The 27,927-nt window shown below is 38.1% G+C and overlaps 3 protein-coding genes across 3 annotated transcripts; all 3 read left to right on the top strand.

Annotated features, from left to right (window-relative positions):
- Nucleotides 1–1,776: 1,776 nt before the first annotated feature.
- On the top strand, nt 1,777–3,316 carry LOC139940282 (cytochrome P450 2J5-like). Its single transcript, XM_071936476.1, has 3 exons — nt 1,777–2,134; nt 2,614–3,186; nt 3,267–3,316. The coding sequence occupies exons 1-3, from the start codon at nt 1,777–1,779 to the stop codon at nt 3,314–3,316; spliced, it is 981 nt and encodes a 326-aa protein (XP_071792577.1).
- Nucleotides 3,301–4,559, top strand: LOC139940640 (cytochrome P450 2U1-like). Its single transcript, XM_071936992.1, has 2 exons — nt 3,301–3,582; nt 3,992–4,559. The coding sequence occupies exons 1-2, from the start codon at nt 3,327–3,329 to the stop codon at nt 4,174–4,176; spliced, it is 441 nt and encodes a 146-aa protein (XP_071793093.1). The 5' UTR covers nt 3,301–3,326; the 3' UTR covers nt 4,177–4,559.
- Nucleotides 4,560–7,655: 3,096 nt separating this feature from the next.
- LOC139940758 (WD repeat-containing protein 1-like) lies at nt 7,656–27,373 on the top strand. Its single transcript, XM_071937135.1, has 16 exons — nt 7,656–7,806; nt 8,574–8,695; nt 9,509–9,599; nt 10,892–11,039; nt 11,763–11,943; nt 13,280–13,357; nt 14,215–14,298; nt 17,107–17,198; nt 18,131–18,272; nt 18,823–18,904; nt 19,334–19,487; nt 20,553–20,634; nt 21,960–22,067; nt 23,703–23,867; nt 24,930–25,077; nt 26,162–27,373. Exons 1-16 carry the CDS (start codon nt 7,785–7,787, stop codon nt 26,260–26,262), a joined length of 1,800 nt encoding a protein of 599 aa, XP_071793236.1. The 5' UTR covers nt 7,656–7,784; the 3' UTR covers nt 26,263–27,373.
- The last annotated feature ends 554 nt before the right edge of the window (nt 27,374–27,927 follow it).

The raw sequence follows: 27,927 nt of genomic DNA on the forward strand, positions 1-27,927 counted from the left end.
GGACACAACTGCATCTGACACCGGCTTATGTTGAGGTGCAGTGTTCAGGTGTCAGGGATGTCGCAATATTGGAAATTGACATGGGCAGAATGAAGTAAGTCCAAGAGAGGGCGCTGTCAGAAGCAAATTCTTTTGGCTCGGTAGTTGCATGCTAGACTGGGCCCCTCCTCTCGAGCCTCGAAGTGTGACGACAGATGTTCAGGCTAGGTAGTTGCATGCTTTGAAAACGTGTGATATTTCAAACGGTGGACGAAACCGTAGTTCATGGCCCAATGCGTGGTTTCGAAGCATCAATAGAATCAACACCAATGCAACATACGAACATCGGAACTTTTGGTGACAAATATTTTTCTTTTCATCGGTTGATCTGTCGATCATCTGCAAAGCCAGTGTTTGAACACGAGGTTGTGAACTGTGTCTCACCCTAATGACCATAGTCCACTCTGCGAAGCAGGGGTGAGATTTGTGCACTTTTCTTTTGTTACTTGACACGATTTCGTATGGATGACCCTCAAGTATCTGCATGGGTTTGGACGGAATGATTTTAAAAGCATGTAGTTGTAATAAATGACAATGTTTTAAAGGTCCGTTTGGCAGTGAATAAGGCCGCCCAAAACTCTCGGCTGTGACAACGAGAAAAGAAACTAGTGGTCTATTAAATTGTCAAAGGGTAGGCCAAACCCCTGAAGAGTCTTCTGCACGCTGTTGTCTACAGTTGTAGATAATTACCCAATTCACGATACTCAGGATGCAATGCCCAAGTTGATAAATCTTGTAGCACAACTTGACCTGCTATAAGTATTGCTGATCAGAATCAGTTTACCAGCCACAACTATACGTTAACTTTACGTTGTCGTGTCTGGTGCCCCACTCAACTTTTGCTTAGCAAATTTTGTCAAGCAATATGTTATGAAATTGTGGGACTGTCCCAACCGCGTTGTCTCTCTGATGGGCCCAATTTCATGAAGATGTTAAACAGAAACGTTATCATGCTTGACAAAATGTCTTTACTAAGCAACAAAGTGGGGCACCTGTCACAATGTAAAAACTTAACATCATTCTGGACGCGTAACCTGTTTTTTGTTGAGCAACACTTTGTGTGCTTACAGATACCCAATTTCATAAAGCTGTTAAGCAGAAAGTGGACTTTTATCTGGTAAACCGAGCGATATTTTTCTAATATGCTTAGCAAGTTTCTATGAACTTGGATCCTGCTCACAAGAAGTTTGGATTCATGATATGCCAAGCCAGGATTTTTAGGTCGCGCGATCTTTTTGACCTTGTGAACCACTTTGGACAATAATCGATATTTGTCTAATTATGCTTAGCAAGTTTTTATGAACTTGGATCCTGCTCACAAGAAGTTTGGATTCGTGATATGCCAAGCCAGCATAACTTTTTGGAGGTCGCACGATCTTTTTGACCTCGTGAACCACTTTGGTTAATAAAAGGTGCACACCGGACAACAACCCAATTGTTAGTAAATATAGGTAGAGTGGGGTGTTGTGGAGCTTTTTTGTTTGTTTTCGTTTTTCAAGTTTTGTTTCATTCATAAGGTTTTATTATAGTCAATGCCGTCAATTGACCGTGCGAAACGACGTTTATTCAGGCAGAACCAGGGCAAGGTTATCTGTGTGCGAATGCAAAGAAAAGAAACGCTCTTGTGACGTGTGGTGTTTTCAGACAGACAAAAATACCAGTGCGCACTGCACCGATCTGCCGTTCTAAAGTGTGACGAGTTTTTGGGGACATTTACTGATCTTAAAATTAAGAAACATGGGTGTAACTTCCATGTTTAGTCTTATCGACCTTAAGACACTGCTGCTCGGAATAGCGGTATTCCTCGGCGTGTATTGGCTAGCACTTCGCCGCAAAAGCCCCCGAAACCTCCCGCCCGGACCGACGGGTTGGCCGCTCTTTGGCTATTTGCCAAAGCTTCTCAGAAGTGAATGCCCGAGTGAAACTCTCATGTATGAGTCTAGGAAGCACGGGGAAGTTTTGAGTGTCAATCTAGCTGGGCAGCTCACCGTGGTGCTCAATAGTGCTGCTAGTATCAGGGAGGGCTTCAACAACCCACTCGTTACTGATAGGCCGTTGACTACATTATACGACAACCTGGTACCCAATGGTAAAGGTGAGTGTATGAGATAATAATAATATAATATGCGATTTATCTAGCGTCTAATAAAAAGTTAATCTCGAAGCGCTTTACAAATACCTAAAAAAAAGACTTGCTAAATTATGTACAATAGACTGAATTAAAGGAACATTTTGCATTTCATCCGGGTCGAGTTGGTCTTGAAAAAGCGTTTGTAACCGTTTGTTATAAAATGCATATTGGTTAGAAAGATGTTTTATAAAAGTAGAATACAATGACCCACACATATTATTTGCCTCAAAATTGCGTGGTTTTCCTTTTGTTGACGAACTAACACGGTCGGCCATTTATGGGAGTCAAAAATTTGACTCTGATGACCGACCGTGTTTTTCACAGGTTTGTTATTGTATGCATATGTTGAGATACACCAAGTGAATAGACTGGTCTTTGACAATTACCAATGGTGTCCATTGTCCTTAGTGTTTATTGATTCGATATTTTCTCATTGCATACAGGCGTGGCGACCTGTTCTGGTAACGCCTGGTCCATTCAAAGACGTTTTTGTCTTAGAGCTCTTAGAGGATTTGGATTTGGTAAAGCCAGCTTCGAAGATACCATTTCGACAGAGACTTCTCGCGTCATCGAGGAAATACGAGACCACAAGGGGGCGCCTTTCTCTCCAACCCTCCTTTTCACTAATTCCATCTCGAATATTATCTGCTCCGTGACTTTCGGGAAAACATTCGAGTATTCGGACCCCAAATTCCAGCAGTTACTCGCCACGATCAATCGTGCTTTTGAGCTGACTGGCGCCGGAGGACCATTAATATTCCTGCCCCTTGCCCAAAAGTTAACATTTCTCCCATCATATCGTGAGCTTCAGCGCTGTATTGGTGAAATTTTAGATTTTGTTCGCGAGGAAATCGAAGCGCATCGTTCAACCCTCGACGTTGACGACCCGAGAGATTTAATAGACCACTATCTGATAGCCGAACAACACCGCAATCTCGATGAGAAACAAAATGACATCTCAAGTCACATAAACGCCGACAACATGGTCATCACAATTTTTGAGATCTTCATGGCCGGTACGGAGACCACTGCAAACTCTCTTCGCTGGGCGGTACTTTACTTGATGGAGTACCCGGAAGTTCAAACCAAAATCCAGCAAGAGATCGACAGAGTGGTCGGAAGGAACCGGTTCCCGCGCCTCGCTGACCGGCCCAACATGCCGTTCATAGAGGCGACCATCATGGAACTTCAGCGCACCTCGCCGATCACACCCCTCCCTCTCGCACGGTACACATCCAGCGACACTGAAATACAAGGTTATAGCATCCCCAAAGATACCATCGTCTTAGCTAATCTCATGTCTGTTTGTAAAGATGAGTCTTTGTGGGAGAAGCCCGATGTATTCGATCCTGGACGATTCATCAAAGATGGGAAGATGTTTCAACCAGATGATTTTCTTATCTTTGGTGCAGGTAAGATTCAATGCAAAACACTGTCGTGTTAATGACACAATGGGTGTTGTGTAACATAGGAACCGAAGAGAGAATCAAAACTTATCTTAGGACGAGCAGAGTTTACTGTTCGAAACGTCAAGACCAAACCAGCTCTTTTCAGAGCCTACACTCACACAAAGGAGTTTTACACATGGTTGTACCTGCGCAAGTTTACTACTTATTAATAGTTTCTTCCTACGAATGTTATTGTTTTGCAGAAATTATTCGGATACAAATTACAACATGTCAAAAATACGTACTCAAGGTGTACATAAAATAAAATAGACCAAAGTAGAACTGAAGAAAATGTTGCACAGAATATTATCCAAGGGTAGCCCCAAAAACGTAGACTCATTTCCAATTGTGTTTTCTTTCTTGTTTCATTTAGGTCGCCGGGTTTGTCTTGGCGAAGGTCTTGCCCGGATGGAGCTCTTTATAAGCCTCTCAAACCTTCTTCATCAATTCACCTTCAAGAAGCCAGAGGAAACCACCATCTTGTCATTCAAAGCTACCGAGGCACTGACGAGAGCCCCATTATTTGAGTACGAAACACGGGTGATATTGCGCGACTAATAATTTATCGGACACAACCAAAGCTTTATTGCCTTGGATCGGTTGATTCGGTCTATGGAAAGCGTTTGAAACCGTTTGATATGAAATCGATGTGGCTAGAAGGATGTTTAAAAGATCCATTCAAACATGCCTCAAAATCGCGTGGCTTTCCCTTTACTTTGCAGACGAACAGGGTTAACAACAAATTTGACCCCACAAAATGGCGTGCCGTGTTATTTCAAGACGTTTATTTATAACGAAAACCGTGCAATTTCGCGGCACTTTGTGTGATACAAATATTTTTCAAACACTTTTTTTTTATTTAGACCAACTCGCCCGATCCAAGGCAACGTGTCCCTTGAATTGAATGGTACCGTTTGTTTAAAACTATTTCTGCGACGTCACCGTAGACTATTTTATACAAATATTGACTGCTTCGAGTGCTATGGTTAAAACTATGACTCCCGAGGTGATTCCTGAAGCATTGTATTTTCCCGAGGCGAAATAGAATGCTGCAGGGATCACCGAGGGAGTCATAGTTTTAACCATTGCACGAGTAAAAGCAGTCAATATTTGTTTTATAACACCCCAAACATTTCTGAATACTGTACTATTAAGTTACAGACCTGAATGCTACAATCCACGGACGACGCGAATACAGACTGCGAAAACTTTTACTGTGCTGCATGTAGTGTCATGTAATCCGAATACACTATCACACGGCAAACCGATGCACTATCACACGGCCGCCATATAGTGAAACTAAGGCATTATGTGACGCGCTCTGAACCAATGAAAAGGCAGAATATTGGTAAGGGGTGTTGTAAAAATGAATAACTATAGATTCGTTACAGACGTAAGTGATAGTTCAACCTGAAATTAATCTTTTTCAACATTGACAGATATATCTTTACGGCAAAACAGCTCCAAACATCTCATTATTTCAGTTTCTATAAAACATTTTCCAGTTTATACCACTTACTTTAGTAAAATCCTATAGGCCTACACCGCGTCCCTAAACTCTTTATTGATTGAAAATTAAAACGTTGTACTTTTTATAGTGATTATCGGTGTTCATGTTATTTTCAGTTTACAATTATCATTTCATTAATTAAAAGTAGATGTATGAACTGTAGAATTTTAGGGTCGGTCGGTTATAACGTACATTAAAAAGGTTCGGCCTTAGAATGTCCCTGTATCTTTAGAATAACAGTGCCGACAATACATACATTATATGTATAGATATAACTTTAATGAAAGCGAAAAGAACTACATAATAGGCATAGGTTAGACATTATTGGTAGCTTTCCCATGCATTTGTTTCCTTTTTGTTCCCTTTCTTAAATCTTATTGTTTTTCGAAGTATTGTGGGGCTTAGATGCTAAATCGTTCGCAGTACCCGCTGCTAAACATAGGATTTGAACTGCCTCTATAGCTACCGGGCATCTCGGTAGTCTAGTTGGTAAGACACTACTCTAGGGTCGTGGGTTCGAATCCCACCCGAGTAGCATGCCAGTGATTTGTTTCCACAGAGCTCGGGTAAATACTTAGTATACACTACTAAAACACATCGGTTTTATATCGGTAAAAAAACAAAATTAGTATATGGTGGGGCTATTAGTAATAGTATATTACAAACAAACAAAGCAAGACTTGTACAGTTTCTGAGAAAAACCATAGTTCTCGTTCGTAGCCCAGACAAACAGATAACATGTAGATATAAAGTTCGACAGATAAAAGTTGAATTGGTAAAACAAACTAAAAGATTAAAACTTTATGATAAAACCCTTATCTTGGGAAGATGTCTCGTTTCCATTCAAATGTAAACTTGATCGGGACACTTTTGGTAATAATTCAAAATAAATAAAAACTAAATGAGTGGGTAACAAGTATATAAATCAACTTACTTGGTAACAATAAAACATATTGAGAATCGCAAGCATCTGAAAGAACTCATCTTCGTGAGACAAGGGTGTTGTTTCTTCCACTATTATCTCGCAACGACGTTTGAGTTTACATTTATTTTCACGCAGGCTTGTTATTTTGTACATAAGTTGAGATACACCAAGCGAGGAGACAGGTTTTGACAATATTACCAAAGGTGTCCAGAGTCTTTTAGAATTAGTTAATATTGTATATACACCTTTTCTTGTAAACTGCACGGAGAGTGAAGATGATGAAGCCACATAATTCCACTCAATAAATAAAAAAGTAAAGTAATGCGGAAGTGAAAATAATATAAATTGTGTTTCTTGGCTTGATCTATAAAGCGATTTGCCAGTAAAAAAAACAAGAATTAACAATTGTATAAAATAAATTTATAATTGGTTGAGGTAAAACGTGTTAAACAAAATAAAGAAATTTTAATCTATTGTTGCTCGTATTTTGTTTTTATTATAAATATTTACATTATATTTGAGTTGTAGTGTTGTGCCTCAGTGTTTTTTGTGATTTTTTTTCGAAATGTGTACTTTTTAACGGGGTGCTATTTAATGCTTTTTGTTTATCATTTAGATATAATTTTGATATTTTGTAAATATTTTGATTTTTTCGTAATATTATTGATCGTAATATTATCAATCTACAACCCCAATCTTTGGAAACTTGAACAAATCTGCGTAAAAATTACAATAGGTTGAAATCTGATGCTTTGTTGTATGCCGCAACAAAGCGGCTATATGGGAGCCCCACGTATGGTGTACGTGAGTGATGATCTCAAATCTTTCTGAAAAGTGTTGGCCCTAAGTATGCAAAGTAATTGGGTTAAAAAAAATGAAACATTGTTTTATCTCAAAAATGTGAATTCAGTTTCCTTATTTGCTGAAAACATTCACAATGAGCTTCAGCAAATAAAAACGTGTGGCCCTTACCTTCAAGGCATGGGCATCAACCAAAGGAGGGGCGGGGCGCCAACTTGAAAGGTGTGGGACCTCCTCCCCCCCCCTCCACGCCCATGATGATTTGGATGACACGCCGTCTGAGCAATAACTGTGCAGAAAGGATATGATACGAATTAATTGAGTTGTTTTTTTTACATACAATAACAAAGCACACAAAAAGGTTCACCAAATGGCTTAACAATTTCTGAGAGGGGCGGCACATCACCTCCCCCCCCCCCGCCAGACTCCCTAGATTACACCACTGGGCTTCTACGACACGCCGTAAATATGTGCCCCCCCCCCCCCCCCCCAATCCTTCAAGACAGCCTGACGCACATAAACACAAATAAAGAGGTCGGGGAAAAAAACCATCACAACTTCCAAAATAACTCCCCATCATCTGTTTTCTTCGAATCATCAACAAAGATGAAAATAATTTAATCATCTGACTGAGAGAGGCATGGGCGGAGCTACAACTTACGCTTTCCTTATATGGACATTACTAGTTTCCATATTTGGAGCCTCGATTTGAATTGATAATACAAGTCTGGTTTCCGCCGCTGCGGTAGTCTGTCCGCCTGTATTAAAACACGTGTAACTACGGTCCATGTAAGAAGAGGAGGGGCGGTATGTGTGACGGCAGTCAACTGCATGCACTCAGTGAGTAAAGCACGGATGAGTTTTGTTTTGGTCTGTTAAATAATTGTGTATTTCGTTTGGAATTTGTGCTGAGAAACACAAGGTGTGAAGATGCCGTTCTCGCCTGAGAAAAGTGAGTATCATTTGGATGTGTTATTATAAGATTGTTATGTATGTTTACCCCAAAATGTCGAAGTTATTGTAGAAATTTAATCCCGGAAGTGTTTTGGAACAAAGTCGGTGTACATGGCCATGGATGGTGGTCACTGGTGTTGGTGTCTACACTATTTCTTGGTTCTCTTGATGAAATGGCTGGTGGTGGTACATGATTTTGGAAAGAGTTTGTTTCCAATGTACTTTATTGGAATGGTTTCTAGATGATTTTTTTCTAAAAGGGATATCTCATTGAGGTAAATTAGATGCTATAATATTATTTCATATCGAATGAAAAAGTGGTGGCGCCATACGGAAACCTTCCGAAATTAGTTATGCAGTAATTTCCGCAGCGCCAGCAAGCCTTTAGAATTAAAAGTGACTGTCAAAAGTCAAATAAACAATTTTCAAGATGGAGTACCTTTCTTTACCTAACTATTTTGTAACCCTCCTTCGCAGCTAGAGGTTTTGGGTTCTGCATTGCTGCAACTTGCTAAAGTAACACTAACACTGTAACACTTTAAACAGTAACACCACTGGCAACTTTAAAGGTAAATTTTGGCGCAGGTCTTTTGTGATTTTAGCCATTACATTTCTCTCACTTTGTCAGCCGTTTGTTCATTTTTTCCTAATTTAAACTTCACTTTTTTAAAGACCCAAATACCCAATAAAAATAAAATCATTCCATTAATATTGTTATAACCATTCATTCTCTGTGTCGTCATTATTTTTTTCCCCGTTCATCAGAAGCCATATTGCCAAGTTTACCGAAGACGGAACGTGCCACTTCTCTGGTCCTTGGAGGAGATCCCAAAGGGAAGAACTTCCTCTACGCCCATGACAACAATATTTTTATCAGAGATATCGAGGTGAGTTTCTAAAAATCAATCTTGACCCTTCAGAGGATATTGGCAGTGTTAAGCTTGGTTTATACTTCATTGGAAGTGTCTGGGCTGAGCGATTAAAGGAACACGTTGCCTTGGATCGGTCGAGTTGGTCTTTGAAAAGCGCTTGTAACCGTTTTTTATGAAATGCATATGGGTAGAAAGATGTTGTAAAAGTAGAATACAATGATCCACACAAACATGCCTCGAAATTGCACGGTTTTCCTTTTACCTCGTCGACTAACACGGTCGACCATTTATTGGAGTCAAATTTTTGACTCCCATAAATGGCCGACCATGTTAGTTCGCAAAGTAAAAGGAAAACCCTGCAAAATACTAGATAGATATAGATATGCCCCTAGAGATGTGATAGATTAAAGCACTATATAAGAACCAAGTATTAAAGCCATTATACACTTTCGGTAAAAAAAAAAAAAGTTCACAGATTTACAAATAATTTACAGGGTTTACAGAGAGTAATGGTGAAAGACTTCTTTTGAAACTATCAACCTCTCCCCATTACTCGCAATCAAGAAAGGTTTTATGATAATTATTTTGAGTAATTACCAATAGTGTCCACTGCCTTTAAAACAATATTATTAGACTTGATTGATTAGATGTTTCAATTGTTTGAACTCTGTAATTGTGGCTGATAAGGTAGCCAACACTGCTAACTGAAAAATGTTTGTACTATTAGGCTATTGTTTACACTGCTTTGTGACAAGGTTTGGTTTTAAAAGGTCCTTTTAAAATTTACCTTCGTTTGGGGTTAAGATTCTTTTGCTTCAATCCTTCTAGAATCCAGGAATATGTGACGTTTATAGTGAGCATTCAGCGCAGACATCTGTAGCTAAATATGCACCAAGTGGTTTCTACATAGCATCAGGAGGTATGACAATTTGCATTATCCCCCCCTTAATATAGCTATAACTTGTCTTGTTTTGTCTTGTCTTGTCTTGATGTGTACTGCATTATAACCTCTTTCAAAGAGTCTCAGGGGCAGGGTTAGTTAAGCGCATGGTATCCAACAATTTGCCATTAAACAGTTTTATAAGTATAACACCCAAGCAGATCCTTGCCATTTGATTGGAGGATTGTCCGTCACGTGTCAGCAAATAAAAGTACTATTGCACGCTATGTCACTCACAGTGCATTTTTCGTTCCATCCGAAAAGTACTATTGCATGCTGAGTAAAAACATCATCCCCTCCAGCGTGTGTGGAGTCTTTGGTAACGCAGCAGTGTTACAAGGCACATACTACATTCAGCGTCTACGTGTCTCAAAATAGACAGAACGCACATTGTCACTGTTGAATCTAACAGGCCGACCGAAAAGAAACGGGTGTTATATCACAATTAAAAATTGTAGCTACACTTTGTTTGTTTTGAAAGTATCTTCCAATCATAATGACAAAGATCTACTTGGATGTTATACAAAACAAATAATGAATGTTTTTTCATTCGTGCAATGGTGCAAATATTTTCATTCGTTGAAAGATGGAATGTTCCATCTTTCAATTCATGAACATATTCGCAACATTGCACTCATAAACGTTCCTTATTCAATATTCTTTATTATTATTGTTATTATTATTATTAGATGAGCACAATCAAGAACATTAACACTAGATCTGCTTCCCATCCTTGTGTGCCCGGTATAAACCAATGAGGTGCCAAATGCACTAACAATAAACGCTGTGTCCAGTAAAACCAAAACATTAGATGAACCCATATCTCTAAAACGTTCACAAATGCTCTGTTTTTACTTTCTCTCAAAGTAAACAGCTTCAATGCCTTTAGATCCTGTACTTCCTTATCAAAAAATTTCATTGTTATAAGAGAATTTAAATTTGCACTGGGGACAAAGAATATTAATTTTGGTTGTTTACCCATACCCCAATGTGTGTTAGCACTGTATACTCAGTACTTTCCCGAGTCCTGTGAAAAAAATATCACAGGGATGTTACTCAGGTGGGATTCGAACCCACAACCCTAGCAATTCTTGAGCAGTGTCTTACCAACTAGACTACCGAGGTTGCCCGGTAGCTTGAGGCAGTTCGAATCCTATGTTTGGGACTCAGTACTATACAGTGCTAACACACTTTGGTTTGTGGGTAAACAACCAAAATTAAGATTTCTTTGTTGTGTTCATGAGTTTGTATTTTCTTTTGTTTTTGCTCAGATGTGTCGGGTAAGATTAGAATTTGGGACACCACCCAGAAGGAGCACATATTGAAGTACGAGTACCAGCCACTTGCAGGGAAAATCAATGACATCGCCTGGTCCCCTGACAGCAAGAGGATTGCCGTTTGTGGAAAAGGACGCGAAAAGTAAGTGTGTCATTTGAAATCAATCCTGTAACTTAACTTCAGTGATCTTCTAAAAACAATAACAGTATTTTGGGTTTGAGCAAAGACAAATTTACTGGAGCGAGACTTGATCCAACGATCTCCGGAATAACATACCGGCGCTCACCAACTGAACTATCTAGCCATATGATGGTGGTCTCCCTTTTAGTTAATACCTTTGTCTGGCGATGCCAGTCAAAAACCATATGAGCCAATAGCCGTTGTAGGAAATCCCAAGTTTATGATACAACCAGGGAAGCGTCAGCCAGGGAAGCGGCAGCCAGGGTATCACCCTAAGGTGCAACTTTTTATTTCAGATATCAAATAAAAAACCACAGGGGAAACTGACTGACTGGTTATGCCACTTATGCCCTTAAGCAAGGCACTTAACCATAATTACTACGTTAAAAGTTGGGATTGTAGTGCATTCTGCCCGGCTCCTAGTGGATGATACCCATGTCTTGGACTGCGATCAGCCCCAGGAGTAGGTGGCAAGCAGAGGATTTGGATAGAAATCAAGTGTAGCCCTCACCTTGAGGTGCTGTCCCCGGCCATGTGATGTTAGGCGATCTCTCATAAAAAGTAAAAACAATTTAAAAACAAAAAAACTATTTCATCTTTCGTTACTTCAAAGTTACTAATTTTCCTTAGCTCCAAAATTTATGTCTTCTAAACCTGAAATAATCTCATCCCTCTTCCTTTTAGCTTTGGTGCTGTGTTTCTGTGGGACTCTGGAAGCTCCGTTGGTCAAATTGACGGCCACGGCAAGGACATCAACTCCATCGACTACAAGCCTACGCGCCCTTACCGCATCGTTACTGGCGCGGAAGACATGTACGCAACCTTCTACGAGGGACCACCGTTCAAATACAAATATCAGTATAGGGTGAGTGCATTATTCCGCAACCTTGGAGTTTATTCAAGCAACAAGAAGAATTTAGTTTTTCTTTTATTTCCTTCATTAAGCCTTCATTTCCTCAATTAAATTATAAAGTCGACTCTCGTTACAACAAGATTGCTGGGAATGGCCAAGTTACCTCTTTGTGCATAGTTGTTGTTATAACAGAACAGCAAAACAAAGAAAGACAAATTTGTTGAGACTTGGGACTCTTTATAATGTAAGCAGAACCTCTTTATGATCGACGCTCTATAGACGATGTGACCTACGTTTACATTCAAACCGCCCTCTGTTGAAAAAAACACTGTATACGTCATGTTTCACTGGGCAAAAAGACATGTAGTCATGGTAAGATTGCATACACTTTCTAGCTGGCTGCCAAAACACAAAGGTTTTGCCCGGAGGTATGTGCGGGAATCATGTTATGGTTTTTGTGTGACGTCAGAGGTCACATCGTCTATAAAATAAGGATTGATAAAATAAGGAATCTAATACAGCGCATGTTTCCATCAATAAGGTACTCAAATCGCTTGAATAAAGAGAAACACTTGGCTTCCTACTGGGCCCGATTCATGGCTCTGTTTACCACAAAATTTCTGCGCTTGCTGTGTAATCGAAGAATGCCTAGTACATGTAACATGGAGTACTTATATTCACAAGCAAAATTTCCTTGCTAACTAGTAAAATTTGCTTGAAGTATGCACAGGCGTGTATACTTTGTTTTTTGAAAGTGCAAGGGCAACAAAGGCATATTTTTCTTGGTGAAGGGCACCCTATGAGGAAATTTTTAATTTCTATTGGACATTTCAAGGGCTCCAAGGCAATGACCGGGGGCATGGAGGCAATTGCCTTTGTTGCCTCTGTGAAGTATCAGACCTGTAAGCATGGTATTCCCTGCTTCTTTGAGTGCCGGTTTCTTGCTTACAGTAAGCAGAGCCATGAAGTTATGCCGTGGGCCCAATTTCATAGAGCTGCTTAGCACAAAAAATTGCTTAGCATGAAATTTCTTCCTTGATAAAAACAGGATCGCCAACCAAATATCCACGTGATTTTCAGGATAAGCAAAGAACAACTGAATACCAGTATCGAGGAAAATGCAACAAATTGAAATTCGGTTGGTAATCCTGTTTTTATGAAATATCATGCTATGGAAGTTTTTGTGCTCTATGAAATTGGGCCCTGGTAGCTGTTGCAGGGCAGGGCATTTCCCAGGACACCGTGGTCCACATTTACTAATGAAATACTACATTGATGATTCAAATTTTCTGCAGATTCAGTTCATTTCATTGTGTTGATGCATGTTCTACTTCCTATTCTTACCCAGGAGCACTCCAACTTTGTAAACACAGTTAGATTTTCTCCTGATGGTAATTTCTTTGTAACCGGTGGATCGGACGGAAAGGTAAGATGACTAAAATTAACCCATACATTAATAATAATAATAATGATAGTCGATATTAATATAGCGCTTTATACAGCCGAAGGCTGTCTCAAAGTGCTGAAACATGCAGTATTTTATGCAAGGTATGGGACTTAGTTTGAATTGTGCGATCTACTCCTTTTACATAGCACCATGTAATGCTTTACAAGGTGCTGTGGCGCAAGATGCCGCCAATCCAGCCAAAAAAACCGGGGCGAACCCCTTCTCTTTTCGATAAGCGCACTGGGGTCTTTTACCTGTGTTACACAACACAAGGGACCAACGGCTTAACGTCCCATCCAAAGGACGAAGCAATGGTTAAGTGTGTTGTTTAAGGACACAAGTGTCACGGCTGGGGATTCGATTCCACATTCTGCTGATCAGAAACACCATACTTTGAACTCGATGCTCTTAACCGCTCAGCCACGACACTTCCACTGAAGATGTGACTCAAGACAGCTCATTCTGATATGTGGGCTTCATTTATGAAAGAGCTGAGGTTGAACATCAGGTCCCAGTTTCATAAATACTGAATAGCAAATTTCTTTGCTAAGCAAACATTGAGTGGGTACCAGCCAAAACATTGCTAACTTAATGTAATTTTGGCTGGTAACTTGTTTCTGCTATAAGCAGAACTATTCTGTGTTTAGCAAGTTTTTGTGCTTACATTACAGGCTGCATGAAATTGAGCCCAGATCTTAACCCCTTGTAGACCATAGTGGTTGAAAACGGTGTGTACCCAAATGATCATAGTGACCATGATATTGTGCTTAGCTACATTTTGTGCTAAAGCAGCTTCACAGAGTTGAATCATATTTGTGATTGGTTTTTTTCTGCAGTTGTTCCTATACTCTGGGAAGGAGGGTGAACTGGTGTGTGAGATTGTGGATGGTGCAAAAGCTCATAGTGGAGGCATTTATGGGGTGAGTAGGTTTTTGTATTTATAAATCAGCAGGTCCCAATTTTAAACTTTGCATGGTGGATGATCAGAGCATTTTATACTGATCGAAACGTTGAGTTGAAACCAACAGTTCTTTTCAAAACCACCCCAACTCATTAGAGATAATCATTACATGGTGTTACCGCAAAACCTTTCTATATAGGTCCCAATTTCATAAAGATGTTGAACAAAAAATACTGCTTGGCAAATTTCTTTGCTCCACCAATAATTAATGGGGGACCAGCCGCAACAATGAAAACTTGATAGAATTTTGGCTTTTAACCGGTTTTTGTTCAGCCAGTTCATTATGTGCTTAGCATTAGCAAGTTGTTATGCTTACAGGGCCAAATTTCATAAAGCTTTTTTAGCAGAAGATACTTGCTAAAACATAAGTGGGCAGTAGTTGCAACAATGTAGATGTTATAGAATTTTGGCTGGTAACCAGTTTCTGTTTGTAAGATTTGTATGTGCTTAGAAAGTTTTTATGTTTTCGGCTCTATGAAATTCGGCCAGTGTTGATGCTGTTGTGGGCCCAATTTCATACAGATGCTTAAGCAGCAAAATAGAGCTGAACAATTATCTGCTAAGCAGAAATAAGTGGGATACCAGTCTCAAATTGTACATGTGCCATTAGTTTGGCTGGTAACCCTATTCTGGTAAGCATGCTTTTATTTTGCTGTGCTGCTTTTGTGCTTAAGCAGCTCTATGAAATTGGGCCGTGGTCTTAACTTAAACTGAACAGTTCTTCTTATTTATTCACAATCCTGTTATTGACGAAATAAATAATGTGCTGAACATTCTTTGTGTTGCAATCCAGGCTTCTTTTGTTACAGCCATTTAACACTTTCGGAACAGAAAAAAAAATAGTTCACATATTTACAAATAATTTACAGGGTTTACGGAAATATTCTTCCATGAAATGCTTTACTTTAAAACATTAAAACAATTATTAATTCTCGTTATCGAGAATTCAAGATTTATTTTAAACATATTTCATACCACGGCGAAGCGTGCCGAAGCAAGGGTGGGTTTTCCCGTTATTTTCTCCCGACTCCGATGACCGATTGAGCCTAAATTTTCACAGGTTTGTTATTTTATATATAAGTTGTAATACACTAAGTGTGGGCCTTTTGGACAATACTGTTTAGTGAAAGGGTCCAATGGCTTTAAAGTGTTAACATGTGCTGGCTCTGTGTTTTGGCTTACAATGAATGTGGATTGTTTGTGCCTGACTAGGGTAGTGAGTTGTCTATTATGCTGTCCTTGTCATCCACCATTGGTTTGCAAGGAATGTGTTCACATTGTTTGTATCCAGATGTCCTCTCAATTTAGATTGAATGAATACTAGTAAACGTGTAAACCAAGGCATAATCTATTCTGTTTGGGCCTGCAATGAATGTGGATTGTTGTGCCAAATTAGGATGATCAGTTATGTTACCATTCTTTTGCCAGCATTGGCCTGCAAGGAATGTGTTTACATTGTTTGTACCATTCATTCCTGTAAATAAGCCATTTGCTAGTTAGATTTGAATAACATCTTGTACAATGACTTGCTAAGTCACAATGTACCGCTTACATTTGAATTTCTCAGACTGTAGAGACAGTTGGTATGTCAAATGGTTTTTTGGTATAGTAGTTCAGGGCAAGCCTTTGCATAGCAGCCTCCAGATGAGCAAACCCTGGTACCATTGTGCCATACACATCCATTCAGAATTGTGTATGGGTGTCCACAGTCTCTTTTGTAACTAAAAAAAAGCTTGCCCTAATCATGTGTCATTGCAACTGTCTAGTTTGAGGAATTCAAATGTAAGCCCTATTGTGACTAGGCAAGTCATTGTACCAGACATTATTCAAACCTAATAGGCAATTGGCTCATTAAAGATTGAATGAAAACTAGTACATTTCAATAACAATAAGTTTCCTATTGGGTATAAAAACCAAGGCACCCAATCTAGGTGTGGCATTCTAGATCTGTGGCTTGGGACATCAGGGTGGTTGGTTGGTGGCTCTATAAATTTTCTATGTATAAACTGAAGGCTCTCAGTACAAAAGTACTACATACAAGCATACTGCACAGATAGTGTTAGCTTACATGTATTTCTGTATTAGTTCATATTTATCTGCACGTCGTCCGACCGGTCTCATAATGTAAGGGTAATGTTGTATTTAATTTTGTATTAATTATCTCGGCCAGTTAGTACATTATTGCTTTGTTAAAATTTACTTATGTATTTTGTTCATACCCATCTTTGGGGAGAATTACAAGCTAAGCGAGTACCTGCATTTCTTTTTCCATTATTTTGTATTTACATTATTTTGTCTGAGTCTAGCAAGTAGTTATGTCCCGTCCCCTTTAAGTACTGCTTGAAAAATTTATTTGCTAGGCAAAAACTGAGTCGGGAACCATCTACAACAATGCAAACTTTATAAAATTTTCAGGCATGCAACTTTTTTTCGGATCAGTCGATTTCCTCTTTTTTTTCTCAGTTTTACCTGAGTACTGGCATACAAAAATCATTGAAATTTTGTAATATCCTCTGGTTGGCTGAATTTACAGTTGCATGCCTGAATTTAGCTGGTAATCTGTTTCTGCTAAGCAATACTGTTCTGTGCTTAGTGAGTTCTTGTGCTTACAGGCTTTTGAAGTTGGGCCCTGGCATTCAGGGGCTGATCCATTACATGATACCCAGTTGTATGGAAGTTTGGATACTTTGTACAAAAACTTCTTTGTCAGCCTTAAAACACTTTGTGAGACCTTTTGCTATTGAGTTTATTCCTTTTTATCCCTTAGGTATGTTGGAGTCCAGATAGCACTCGCATATTGTCTGCATCCGCTGATAAATCTGCAAAGTTATGGGACGCAGACACCAAACAGCTTGTTACGTAAGCATAAACCGATTCCCTCATTGTGAAACCAGTCCCTTTCTTAATGGGGGTCCCGAGTCCTCCGACGTTAGCTATTTTGTAAACACATTTTGATTGAGAGTAACCTTAAGATGTGACAATGTGAGATTATTTCAAAAGCCCTCTTCACACGACAGTAATTTAGCAGGTGTCCCTTGCTTAATTTTAGCATGGTTGTGAAGTTTTACAAACTGCATTTCCTGTGACAGGACAATGTTTGGACTGTCCAAGGTCCCTCATGAAATCTCAAATTTGCCGTCTTGGACAGTTCATACATTGTCGTCCTTTCACATAAGGTGCAGTTTCACCGCAAAGCTAGAATTAAGTATGGGACCCTTGCTAACTTGTTGTCGTGTGGAAAGGGCTTAAGTCAAATTTCAAGGTTACAGTGCTCATGTATAGGAACATGGTTTGTGGATGTCTTTGGTTCTAAACTAGAATTTACAAGGGTGAGTTTCAACATCATCAGGGTTTCAACACCATCGCTGATTTTTTTTCTTCTGTATTTTTTTTTCACTTTTCAGAGATGAGAAATGTCAGACTTTTATCTGTATTAAGATTTGTTATATCTTCTTGGTGACAAAAGTAGCTGTTATTTTCTTCTGATTTAAATAAATCCTGCTCTTTGATCTGCTTCTCTAGTGCCAAGAATGCTCCTTGGAATCTTTTACTCCGGGGTTTTCCAAGGGGGCCAAAATGTCATCATTTCAGTATATCACCTCAACGTTTGAACCCTCATTTTAGACTTTTTTGTTTGGAATGACTCGACCCCCCTACATTTTAGTTTTCTCATCTGGATTGAAATTATCACTTTGAAGATTTTTATCATATCATTTCTATTTTTATTTTTATTTTATTTTATTTTTTCATATCATTTCTATTTTTTTTTCTTTTTTTGTTTGCGTTTGCAGGAAGTTTGAGTTGGGTAGCAGCATTGAGGATCAGCAGCTGTCATGCCTGTGGCAAGGAGATTACATGCTGACCGTATCCCTCTCTGGTTACATCAACTATCTAGACAAGAATAATCCCTCCACACCAGCCAGGGTTATCAAGGTGTGTTCATAACTCTTTAGGACTCCTTATGAACTGTAATACTGAATTCCAGTTTCTGCGTGCAATTGACTTTTCTTCACTTTTTTTGATATATTTGGTGATTTTAGTAACTTGTGATTAACAGTGTCAACAATTTAGTACTTTTATATTGTTCCTTCATTTTTGTAAAAGAATTTATGTGCAATTTTTTTTCCCAGATTTTCTATTTGTGTTTCGCTCAAGAATTTTAATGTTTGTAAATAAGCTCATTGATGCTGCTTATGTGTTTTGTAAATGTTGCCTACTGTTGTTATTATTAATATAATCCCTTTTCACACAGTACCGGTACTGTCTGAAAGGTCGAGTCTTAAAAAAGATTTCCACTTGGCAAAAATGAGTGGGACACTCAGGTGGTATATGTAACAATGTACTTTGGCTGGTAACTTTGGTATGGTAAGCATAAATGTGTTGTGATTACCAACTTTTTATGCTTAAGCAGCTGTATGAAATTGGCCCTGGCCGGAAAGAGTTGGAAGTATTAACTGTGTCTTGATATTCTTCTATTTCTCAGGGGCATAACAAGAACATCACCGCCATGACGCTATCACAAAGTTCTAAGACGGTCTACTCTGCTGGGTTGGATAATAAACTACATATCCTTTATGTACAAATTTTTCCATTTATGCCCCTGCTTTTCTTCTTTAAAAAGGCACTGGACACTATTGGTAATTGTCAAAGACCATTCTTCTCACTTGGTGTATCTCAACATATGCATGAAACAACAAGCCTGTGAAAACTTGGGCTCAGTTGGTCATTGAAGTTGCAAGAGAAAAATGAAAGAAAAAATGCACTTGTTGCACAACATTGTGTGCTTTGAGATGTGTATAATAAAAGGTTTCAGCTGAAGATACACAGTCAACCCTCCTACTATCTGACCATTTAATATTATCAAAGTGGTTTTGAATGATATGTGGAGGCCAAAAAGGAGGCATGCTTGTAGATCCCTAGCATTACACTTGCGTGTTATAATTGAATACAGGTTTATTTCCCAAATATTTGTTTGTTCCTTAACGCTTGAGCACTGAACTGGGACATAGAAACGGGTGATTGCGTTGAAACTAAAGGAAAGGGCCACACTAACATGGTGAATGGGATGAGCATGACAGGAAGTACCATCACATCCATTGGAGTCGACGATCAAATCAGATTCCAGGATGCAGAGAAGAAAGAATTCATGTAAGTTTCTTTTTCGTTTGTAGCGTTTTGGCCGACTACGACCAGAAAAATGTTTGGCTACAGGTCACGTCCCTTTCATGGCAAACAGCCCAGCTCAAAAATGATGTTTTCTTATATAAGATAATTTCTGGGGCATAAGCATACATTCCCTGCTAACCTGCTGTGAACTCCCTGCTTCCGTAAGCATCGCTTCTTTGCTTACGGTAAGCAGAGCCATGAAATCGGGCCCAGGTGGCAAGTGATTTCTTTCCCTGCCTTTCACCATGTTGCTTTTTGAATTCCAGTTCATATTGTTTTCCCCTCTGTTATATATTATATTTTGTTCTTGTAAATTTATACTTGATATTTGATATTTGATGTTAGAAACTTTGATTGGCTATACTTTTCCCACTTTTCTGGATCCCTTCCCTTAATCCTTTGCTCCTCTTATTTCTTTAAATTGATATATATTTTTTGTTCGTACTTGTTAATTCCTCTAAAGAAGGTCTGGTTTGCATCGAAAGCTGAGTCCATCTACCCTACTCATTTGATGTTTATCTATAATTTTGTGTGCATTTCCCTTTTACTGTTGGATGTAATTTTTTTAATGTAAACTTTTAAATAATTGATGGTTTGTAATATTTGATGCATTTGGTATGTATTAATTGTGTTGCAAAATATATCTTTTTATATACTGTTTTAGGAAAATCAAATTATGTGCATTGTGTTTTATGTAAAGTACATAAACAGTATTTGCATGTAAAGTTGTTTTATATGTATGTAGGATTTGACTTGATTCTCCGTGTGAAATGTGATTTGGTTTTAACAAATATTTGGGCTTTTTTCCCGTACGACTTCTTCCTCTAATTGTTACTTATTATTATACTGATGTAACCCTCCCCTGTGTTATGGGGTCTGTTCCAGTTTTGAAATAAATAACCAGGCCTGATACTTCATGAAGGCCATTAGGGCAATTGCCTTGTTGCCCCTGGCGAAGTATACAGGCCTGAAAGTATACAGGCCTGAAATACAATACAATGCAATATTAAATAAAATATCATGACCCTCTTCTTTTCCCTGATATAGGGCTGAGACCATTGGATTAGACGCTCAGCCTCTTTCTGTGGACACGGTCGGAGATAAGATGGCCATCGGAACAGACGGAGAAGTAAGTCCAGCATTATTCAACATTTTCTACAAATTGTAACTTTCAATGTGAGACTTTTGGGACGCTTGGTGGCAGCAGACTTACCAGGTAAAATCCATTGTTCTCGGTAATGTGCGCATGCTCAGAACTACGTAAACGATGGAACTTTACCTGGTAAGTCTGCTGCCACCTAGCGTTCCAAAGTCTCCCATTGAATCAAATGTCAGGCATGATGTTCTCCCTCTGTTTTCTGATTTTGTTCCCCACAGAAAAAATCCGTTGAACTGTTTTTATAAGGCCTGAAAAGTCTATTAGAGCTTGTACCATGTGCACATGTATGTAGGTCAGCCCCTTGACTTGATAACATTTGCCTACTTTTTTAAGGACCAAATATCAATCCTGAAGTGTGTACTTCAAAGGAACACGTTGCCTTGGATCGGACAAGTTGGTCAATAAAAACTTTGACTCCCATAAATGGCCAACCGTGTTTAGTCGACGAGGTAAAAGTAAAACCACGCAATGTTGAGGCATATTTGTGTAGATCGCTGTATTCTACTTTTACAGCATCTTTCTAACATATCGATTTTAAAACACACGGTTACAGAACGCTTTTCAAAGACCAACTCGACCGATACAAGGCAATGTGTTCCTTTAATTGTTTGGGTGATTTTGTTTTTAAATGCCAGATTTTTATTTTTGATGTGTATTCTAATTGTGTTTCTTGATTTGGTATTTTACTGTTCAGGTGCGGTCTATTATTACCTTTTAACTGATTTTCTCTAAGGTTTTGAAACTGTATTGATTTTCATTGTATTTTGTAAATTGTTAACCACCCATAGGCATGTTTCATGGATGGACGCTATTTAAGTTGTCCTTATTATTTGTTATTTATGTGAGTACATGTATTGCTGTTGGGAGGGAAGCAAGTTGGGTTTCTTTTTGGACAAAGAAATATTATTATTCATGACTTGTTTACAGGGGATGACAATTGCAGCTTTTAACTCCCCTGCTTGTCTTGCCTTTCCTCTGACCAACCTTAATGTCCTGTTCTCCTTTCTTTGACTTGTGTATTAAGTGTATTTATAGTGCCTTTTTAGTCTATTTCATTATTTGCTTTGTATCGTTTGATTTTGTTGTATTTTTCTATTTCATTTTGCATTGATTTATGGTAAAATTTTATTCAATTCAACCTTCTGACTGTGATGTTTATATTTTTTTGTGTGGAATAATCAATAAACCATTTGATCTATCTATACATTTATTTATCTATCTTTTAAAAGTGTTTTTTTATATAAACTATTCTATGACCTCCGACACTAATCCCCTGACCTTTCATGACCTTTCAGGTCAGCCTGTACAGTGGGAATACCAAGGTGTTTTCTGAGAAGGTTGGATACCGAGTAAACTCTCTATGTTTCAATCCGTCGGGGAGTCAGCTGGCCATTGGTGGAGGGGTAAGTTGATCGGGTTCTCGTTCCCAACAGTGTGTTTCCAAATGTCTTAAAGGCACTGGACACTATTGGTAACTACCTAAAATAATTATTAGCATAAGACCTTTCTTGGTGACGAGTATTAGGGAGAGGTTGATGGTATAAAACATTGTGAGAAACGGCTCCCTATGAAGTAACGTTGTTTTTGAGAAAGAGGTGGTTTTCACTCATAACAATAAGACTTCTGCTGAAGCCTTTTATCATACATTTGAAAGTGCGAAAATTTTTGCAACAAGTAATGTTTTTTTTTTTTTCATCATTCTTATGCAACTTTGATGACCAATTGAGTCCAAATTTTGATCTGTTCGTTATTCTATGCATATGATGAGAATATTGCTTAATTTTGCTTGATGTTTTCCCCCATTTGCATCCTGTGTATCCCATTTCTACATTGTGTATTTTGTGGAGTCACGTTGTGTGACTTTTGATCTGTTGTAAATTGATGATTGTGTTTTGTATTATTTAGAAACTTTTATCCTGTTCATATCATTGTAACTTTGCTGTTTTGCTGGAATTTTGATGTGATAATGTTTCTTCCTTGAAACTGGTGTTACATGTTTGTCTTGTCTACATGCTTGTATTTTGTCTGTCTAGGCTGTCTTCTACAAGCCTCGACTTAATCTGACAGCCTCAAACCCTCTCCCCTCTTTCTTCTTTGCTTAATATTTTGATTATCTATCTAACGTTTTGTATGAAATGTTATATTCTGAGTAGAGTAGTTTGTATTTTGGTATACATAGATTAAGTTTTTTTCCCTCCATCTTCTCTGTGCATACCATGTTGCTTATCTAGGCCTATGTATGATTATGTGTATTTTGAGACGAGTAGTTTGAAATAATCATCAAATTGAATTGAACCTTTGTTCCTTCGCGGCTTCTTTGGTCTACATATTCCCCCTCCCGCCCGCCTTCTGCTCTTAATATTTTGTTTGTATACATGTACATAATATTTTGAATGATATGTTATATATAATAGAGAAGTATGAAATAATCGTTGACTTAAATTGAATTTAATTTCATTGAACCTTTATTTATTTGCTGCTATTTTGGCCTACATAATTACCTTAATATTATTTTGATTATCTATGTGATATTTTGTACACAAATCATCTATTTTGAGAAGAGTAGTATGAAATAATCGTTGACCTGAATTGAACCTTTATTGCTTTGCTGTTATTTTGGTTTACGTTGTGTTCCCCCCCCCCCCCCTGTCGTTCTTAATATCTTGATTATCTATGTACGTAGGCCTAATATGCCAATGTTTGACAAGCACTTTTTTTTATGGTTAGCAAGTTTTTTCTGTGTGTAGCAAGTTTTTTCTGTGCTTACAGCGTTTGTAGATTTGGAATGTGGGCCTACAGGGCATTCCACTTGTTTGGCAAGATATAACATAGGCCTAATATGCCAAAGTTTGGTTAGCTCTTACTGTGCATTGATTATATTATATCTCTACAGAAATGTATCGAGCACTGTGAATTGTTATATAAGACGTTTTCATTTGATAGGCCTACATATTATATTTTGAGAAGAGTTTGTATAGAATAAATTTTGACTTGATTTGAATGTAACTGAACCTTTATTCCTTTGCCGCTATTAACAGGACTGCAAAGTGCACATCTTTGATGTCTTGGCCAGTGACTTGAAGGAGGTGACTCAACTGACAAACAATGACCCTGTGGATGCTGTTAAGTTCTCTCCCGATGGAGAGCACCTCGCCTGTAGCTCTGGCAAGAAAGCGTTCCTGTGGAAAGTCGATGGATATATGGTGAGTTTCCACCCTGAGCCCAATTTCATAAACATGTTTAGCAGAAAATAGTGTTAACAAATGAGTGGGGTACCAGTCGCAACAATGCAACCTTTGCAGGCTGGTAACTGGTTTCAAGATTTTTCTGTGCCTCTGAGCAAGTGTTTTGTGCTTACTTTGGACGCGCATACGCTGTTTTTATAACGCGTGTATGGCATTGGGATGTGCATATAGGGCAATATCATAGAAATAGAACCCGGAGAACGCCGAGTGTCTCATTGTGCGTGCAGTTTCATTGTGAGACCATTTTCATGGACGCGCATACGCTATTTTTATAACCCGTGTATGGCAATATATTTTGCCATACAATTTTGCCATACAATGACATCATCATTGACCAATGAACACACTAGAAACGGTCTATGTGCGCTGACATCTTGCCATTTTGCCATACACGCATCTCACGCGATGATAATTTTTGCCATACGCGCGTATCGCGTGATATCAATATGCTGCGTCCACAGACGACACAGAGGGTGGCTGAGCTCAGCGTTCTCTGGGTTCTATTTCTATGGGCAATACACACATTCTTTTGGCCAAATACAAACAATTTTGGTTGGTGTTTGAGATGATGTAGAACGGAGGGCTTGGACAGACAGTTCATAGAGCTGCCTAAGCAGAAAATGTTGCTTGCAGAAATAAGTAGGATACTAGTCACAAACTGTAATGGTTTTTTTTTTGTCTTGCCTTGTTTTAGTACACATCACTTTGAGGCTTTATAAATATCTTTAGTATTATTAATGGTTGAATCTTTAAATTGATATGTATCCTGATGATAATATCAAAGTCTTATATAGCACACGTCCAAACAAGGTACTCAAGGCGCTGAGTATATACAAACTTTCAGAAAGATAGGTTATTGCAGTGATGAATTTTGAGACCCAATTAGTTAGCACCTTATAAGGGTTTACAAGGTGCTATGATGTGATTGATTGATTTCTGATTGATTGGTTGATTGATTGATTGATTGATTGATTGATTGATTGATTGATCGATTGATTGATATATTTATTTCCAATTCAGCCCGTCAGCACCTACTGGAGTGGACATGTTGGTCGCGTCATCACACTGAGCTGGAGTCCAGACAGCAAACGGTTTGCAACAGGCGGAGTGGATAGTTCACTTAGAATCTGGGCCTTGGCAAATATCAACTCTGGGGAGTGCATCAAAGGTAAACTATTTTAAAGGGCTTGGTTACTTTTTGTGTGACACAAAACACAATGTCCACAGATTTACATTAAACTTACACGATTTAAAGATAATGATGAAAGATAAAATAATACTTACACAGGTGCTGTAGTTTTTGAGAAATGTCATGCATATAATTTGCGTCACTTTGTTTTTCTCTAATGCCATGTTATTTTTTGTTTGTAAGTTTATCATTTTGTATAATTCATGATGTATAATGTGGGGGGGGGGCGGTGTTTATATTTCTTATCTATCTGTATATATTGTTCTAAAAATTGTATATTTTTTTAGTATTGTTTTGTTTTTCTTCACTATGAGAACTAGCTTATTTTGGCTAAGTGCGTCACAAAGACGCTTTTTGTAAACTATTTAAATGCAGAATTAGAATTAGAAAAGCAAAAATTATTGGCCAAACTCTCATGCCAACAGTAAAAGACACTTATGAGGACTCCTCTGTTTCATAAATAGAATGTTATAGATAAATTAACAAATGTTTTGTATTCTTTTACCTTATAGAAGAAATAAAAATCTATATAATTATTTTGTTTCTTCTATTTTATTATTCTATTTTTATTGTTCATTAAAGCCATTATACACTTTCGGTAAACAGTATTGTCCAAGTCCCACACTTCGTGTATCACAACTTATATATAAAATAACAATCCTGTGGAAATTTAGGCTCAATCGGACATCGGAGTCGGGAGAAAATAACGGGAAAACCCACTCCTGTTTTCGCGCGTTTCGCCGTGTCATGACATGTGTTTATAACAAATCCGTAATTCTCGTTAACGAGAATTTATATTGTTTTACCGTTTTCTCAAAAAGTAAAGCATTTCATGGACTAATATTTCAAGAGAAGTCTTTCACCATTACCTTCTGTAAACCCTGTAAACTATTTGTAAATCTGTGAACTTTTTTTTTTTTTTCTGTACCGAAAGGGTCCAATGGCTTTAACAGGATTAAGTTTTTATATGTTTTCTGAACACTGTATTACAATGTATTGATTGATGTTGACATGAAATAAATGTATCTGAAATGAAATTTTCCCATTTTTTTTTTCTCCTCAGGAGCTCATCCCAAAGCTACCATAGTGTCCATTTCGTGGCTTGATGACAACACAGTGGTGTCGGCAGCTCATGACAAATGTGTCAAGGTGTGGACGGTCTAGACAGGTCAAAGGTTAATCAGGGTCAATGGACAGGGGGGGGTTAATGCCAATGGGACATGTTTGGTTTCTTCAAGGTTACCTTTGGGGAGGGAGGGGACGTTTATTAATGGGTCACAAGTAGTCATACAGAAACAAGAATGATTTGGAAAGTTTTAGTTTTGCAAGACTTTTTTTTTGTTAAGGATGCTTTCATAAAGCTTGAAAGCACAAAAAACTGGTAAAACACAGAGCAGTATTGCTTAGCAGAAACAGGATACCGGCCAAACTACATTAAGTTTGCATTGTTGTGGCTGGCGCCCTACTCAATTTTTGCTTAGCAAGGATAAAATTGTCAAGCAGTATTTTCTGCTCGTCAGCTCTATGAAATTTGGCCATGTTGAGAAATTCAGACAGAAGATATGATACTCATGTCTGTTTTAATGCAGTTGTCCAGTCTGTTCTGAGTTGGCTCAGAGAGAAAGAGAGTCTCAGTTTAATGTAAATTCATTGGGGACTGGGGAGTTTCATTCGAATGAAACTTGTTTTTAAGTACACTGGATGAGAATTGGTAATTACTGTGCACTTGCATGAAGTGTGTCATAGACACAAAGTAACCATGACCTTTGTCTTGTTACAGCCATGGTCTGGTACCCTGTGTACAGTAGCAATAATGAGTAACAAAAAAGAGGGGACAGACCATTTTCTTTACCAACCTAGGCTTGGTTGAAAGGAACTAGAAAAATTGAAAACAAATTGTAAGAGCACTTTGATAATAATATGTCTAACTGCTAAAAACTTGCATGAGCAGGGTAATCTTGACTGCCAAAATATTTGTGAGCTGAGAAAATGTTTGTTTCAATTTCGCAATTTGAAATTAAACAGTTGAATTAAAAAATAGGAAGCATCCACAACTAGTCTCAAATCTGTAAATAGTACATTTAATACAATTAAATGGAACCTGATTAAATGAACACATGATGATGATGATGATTAAATGAACATTGTGCATGCAAATGTTATTTTTTTCTGATGGCAAACTAAGTGTGCCTGGCTACATTACTTGTGGGAGTTTGCAGAGTTCCCTTGAAGGGATGGTCATCTAAACAAACAAACAAACAAACAAACAAACAAACAGACAAAACAAAAACTACCCAAGAAGTTGAATCTGTAGTAATGATTTAACCAATCACTCACACCCATGACTTCAAAATAAATTCTGTATTATTTATTCAGGCCGCCACTGCTTTAAGAAAATTAAACACAAAAAATGCGTTCTTCCAAAACTTAAACCTTTTTTTTTCTTTTTTTTTCTGAGCTCATCCCTTTTTATCCCCCCCAAAACATGCAATTTTAATGTTACCATTTTTGCTGATAGATTTGCATTTGTGATTTGTAAGTTACCAAAAAGAATCGAGTATATACAGTTTAGGTGGACAGTTTTTGTAACTCCATTGTAGCTTAGATGAAAAATTGTTACAGAGTATATTTCTAACTATTTTATATTTCTATTTGATCTGTACGTAGATTTCGTTTTAAGAATAAGATGCATATTTGGGGAAACTAACAAAGTAAGCAATTTGTCATGTGTATTATTTCTTCGGTAGTTAGGGAGTTTTTTTGTAGTAAAAATAAACGCTCAGTTGCAAGATGTTGTCTGAAGAAAGTTGTTTAATTAGAAGAGAAAAC

Source organism: Asterias amurensis, chromosome 8 (assembly GCF_032118995.1).
Source record: "Asterias amurensis chromosome 8, ASM3211899v1".
NCBI lineage: Eukaryota > Metazoa > Echinodermata > Asteroidea > Forcipulatida > Asteriidae > Asterias > Asterias amurensis.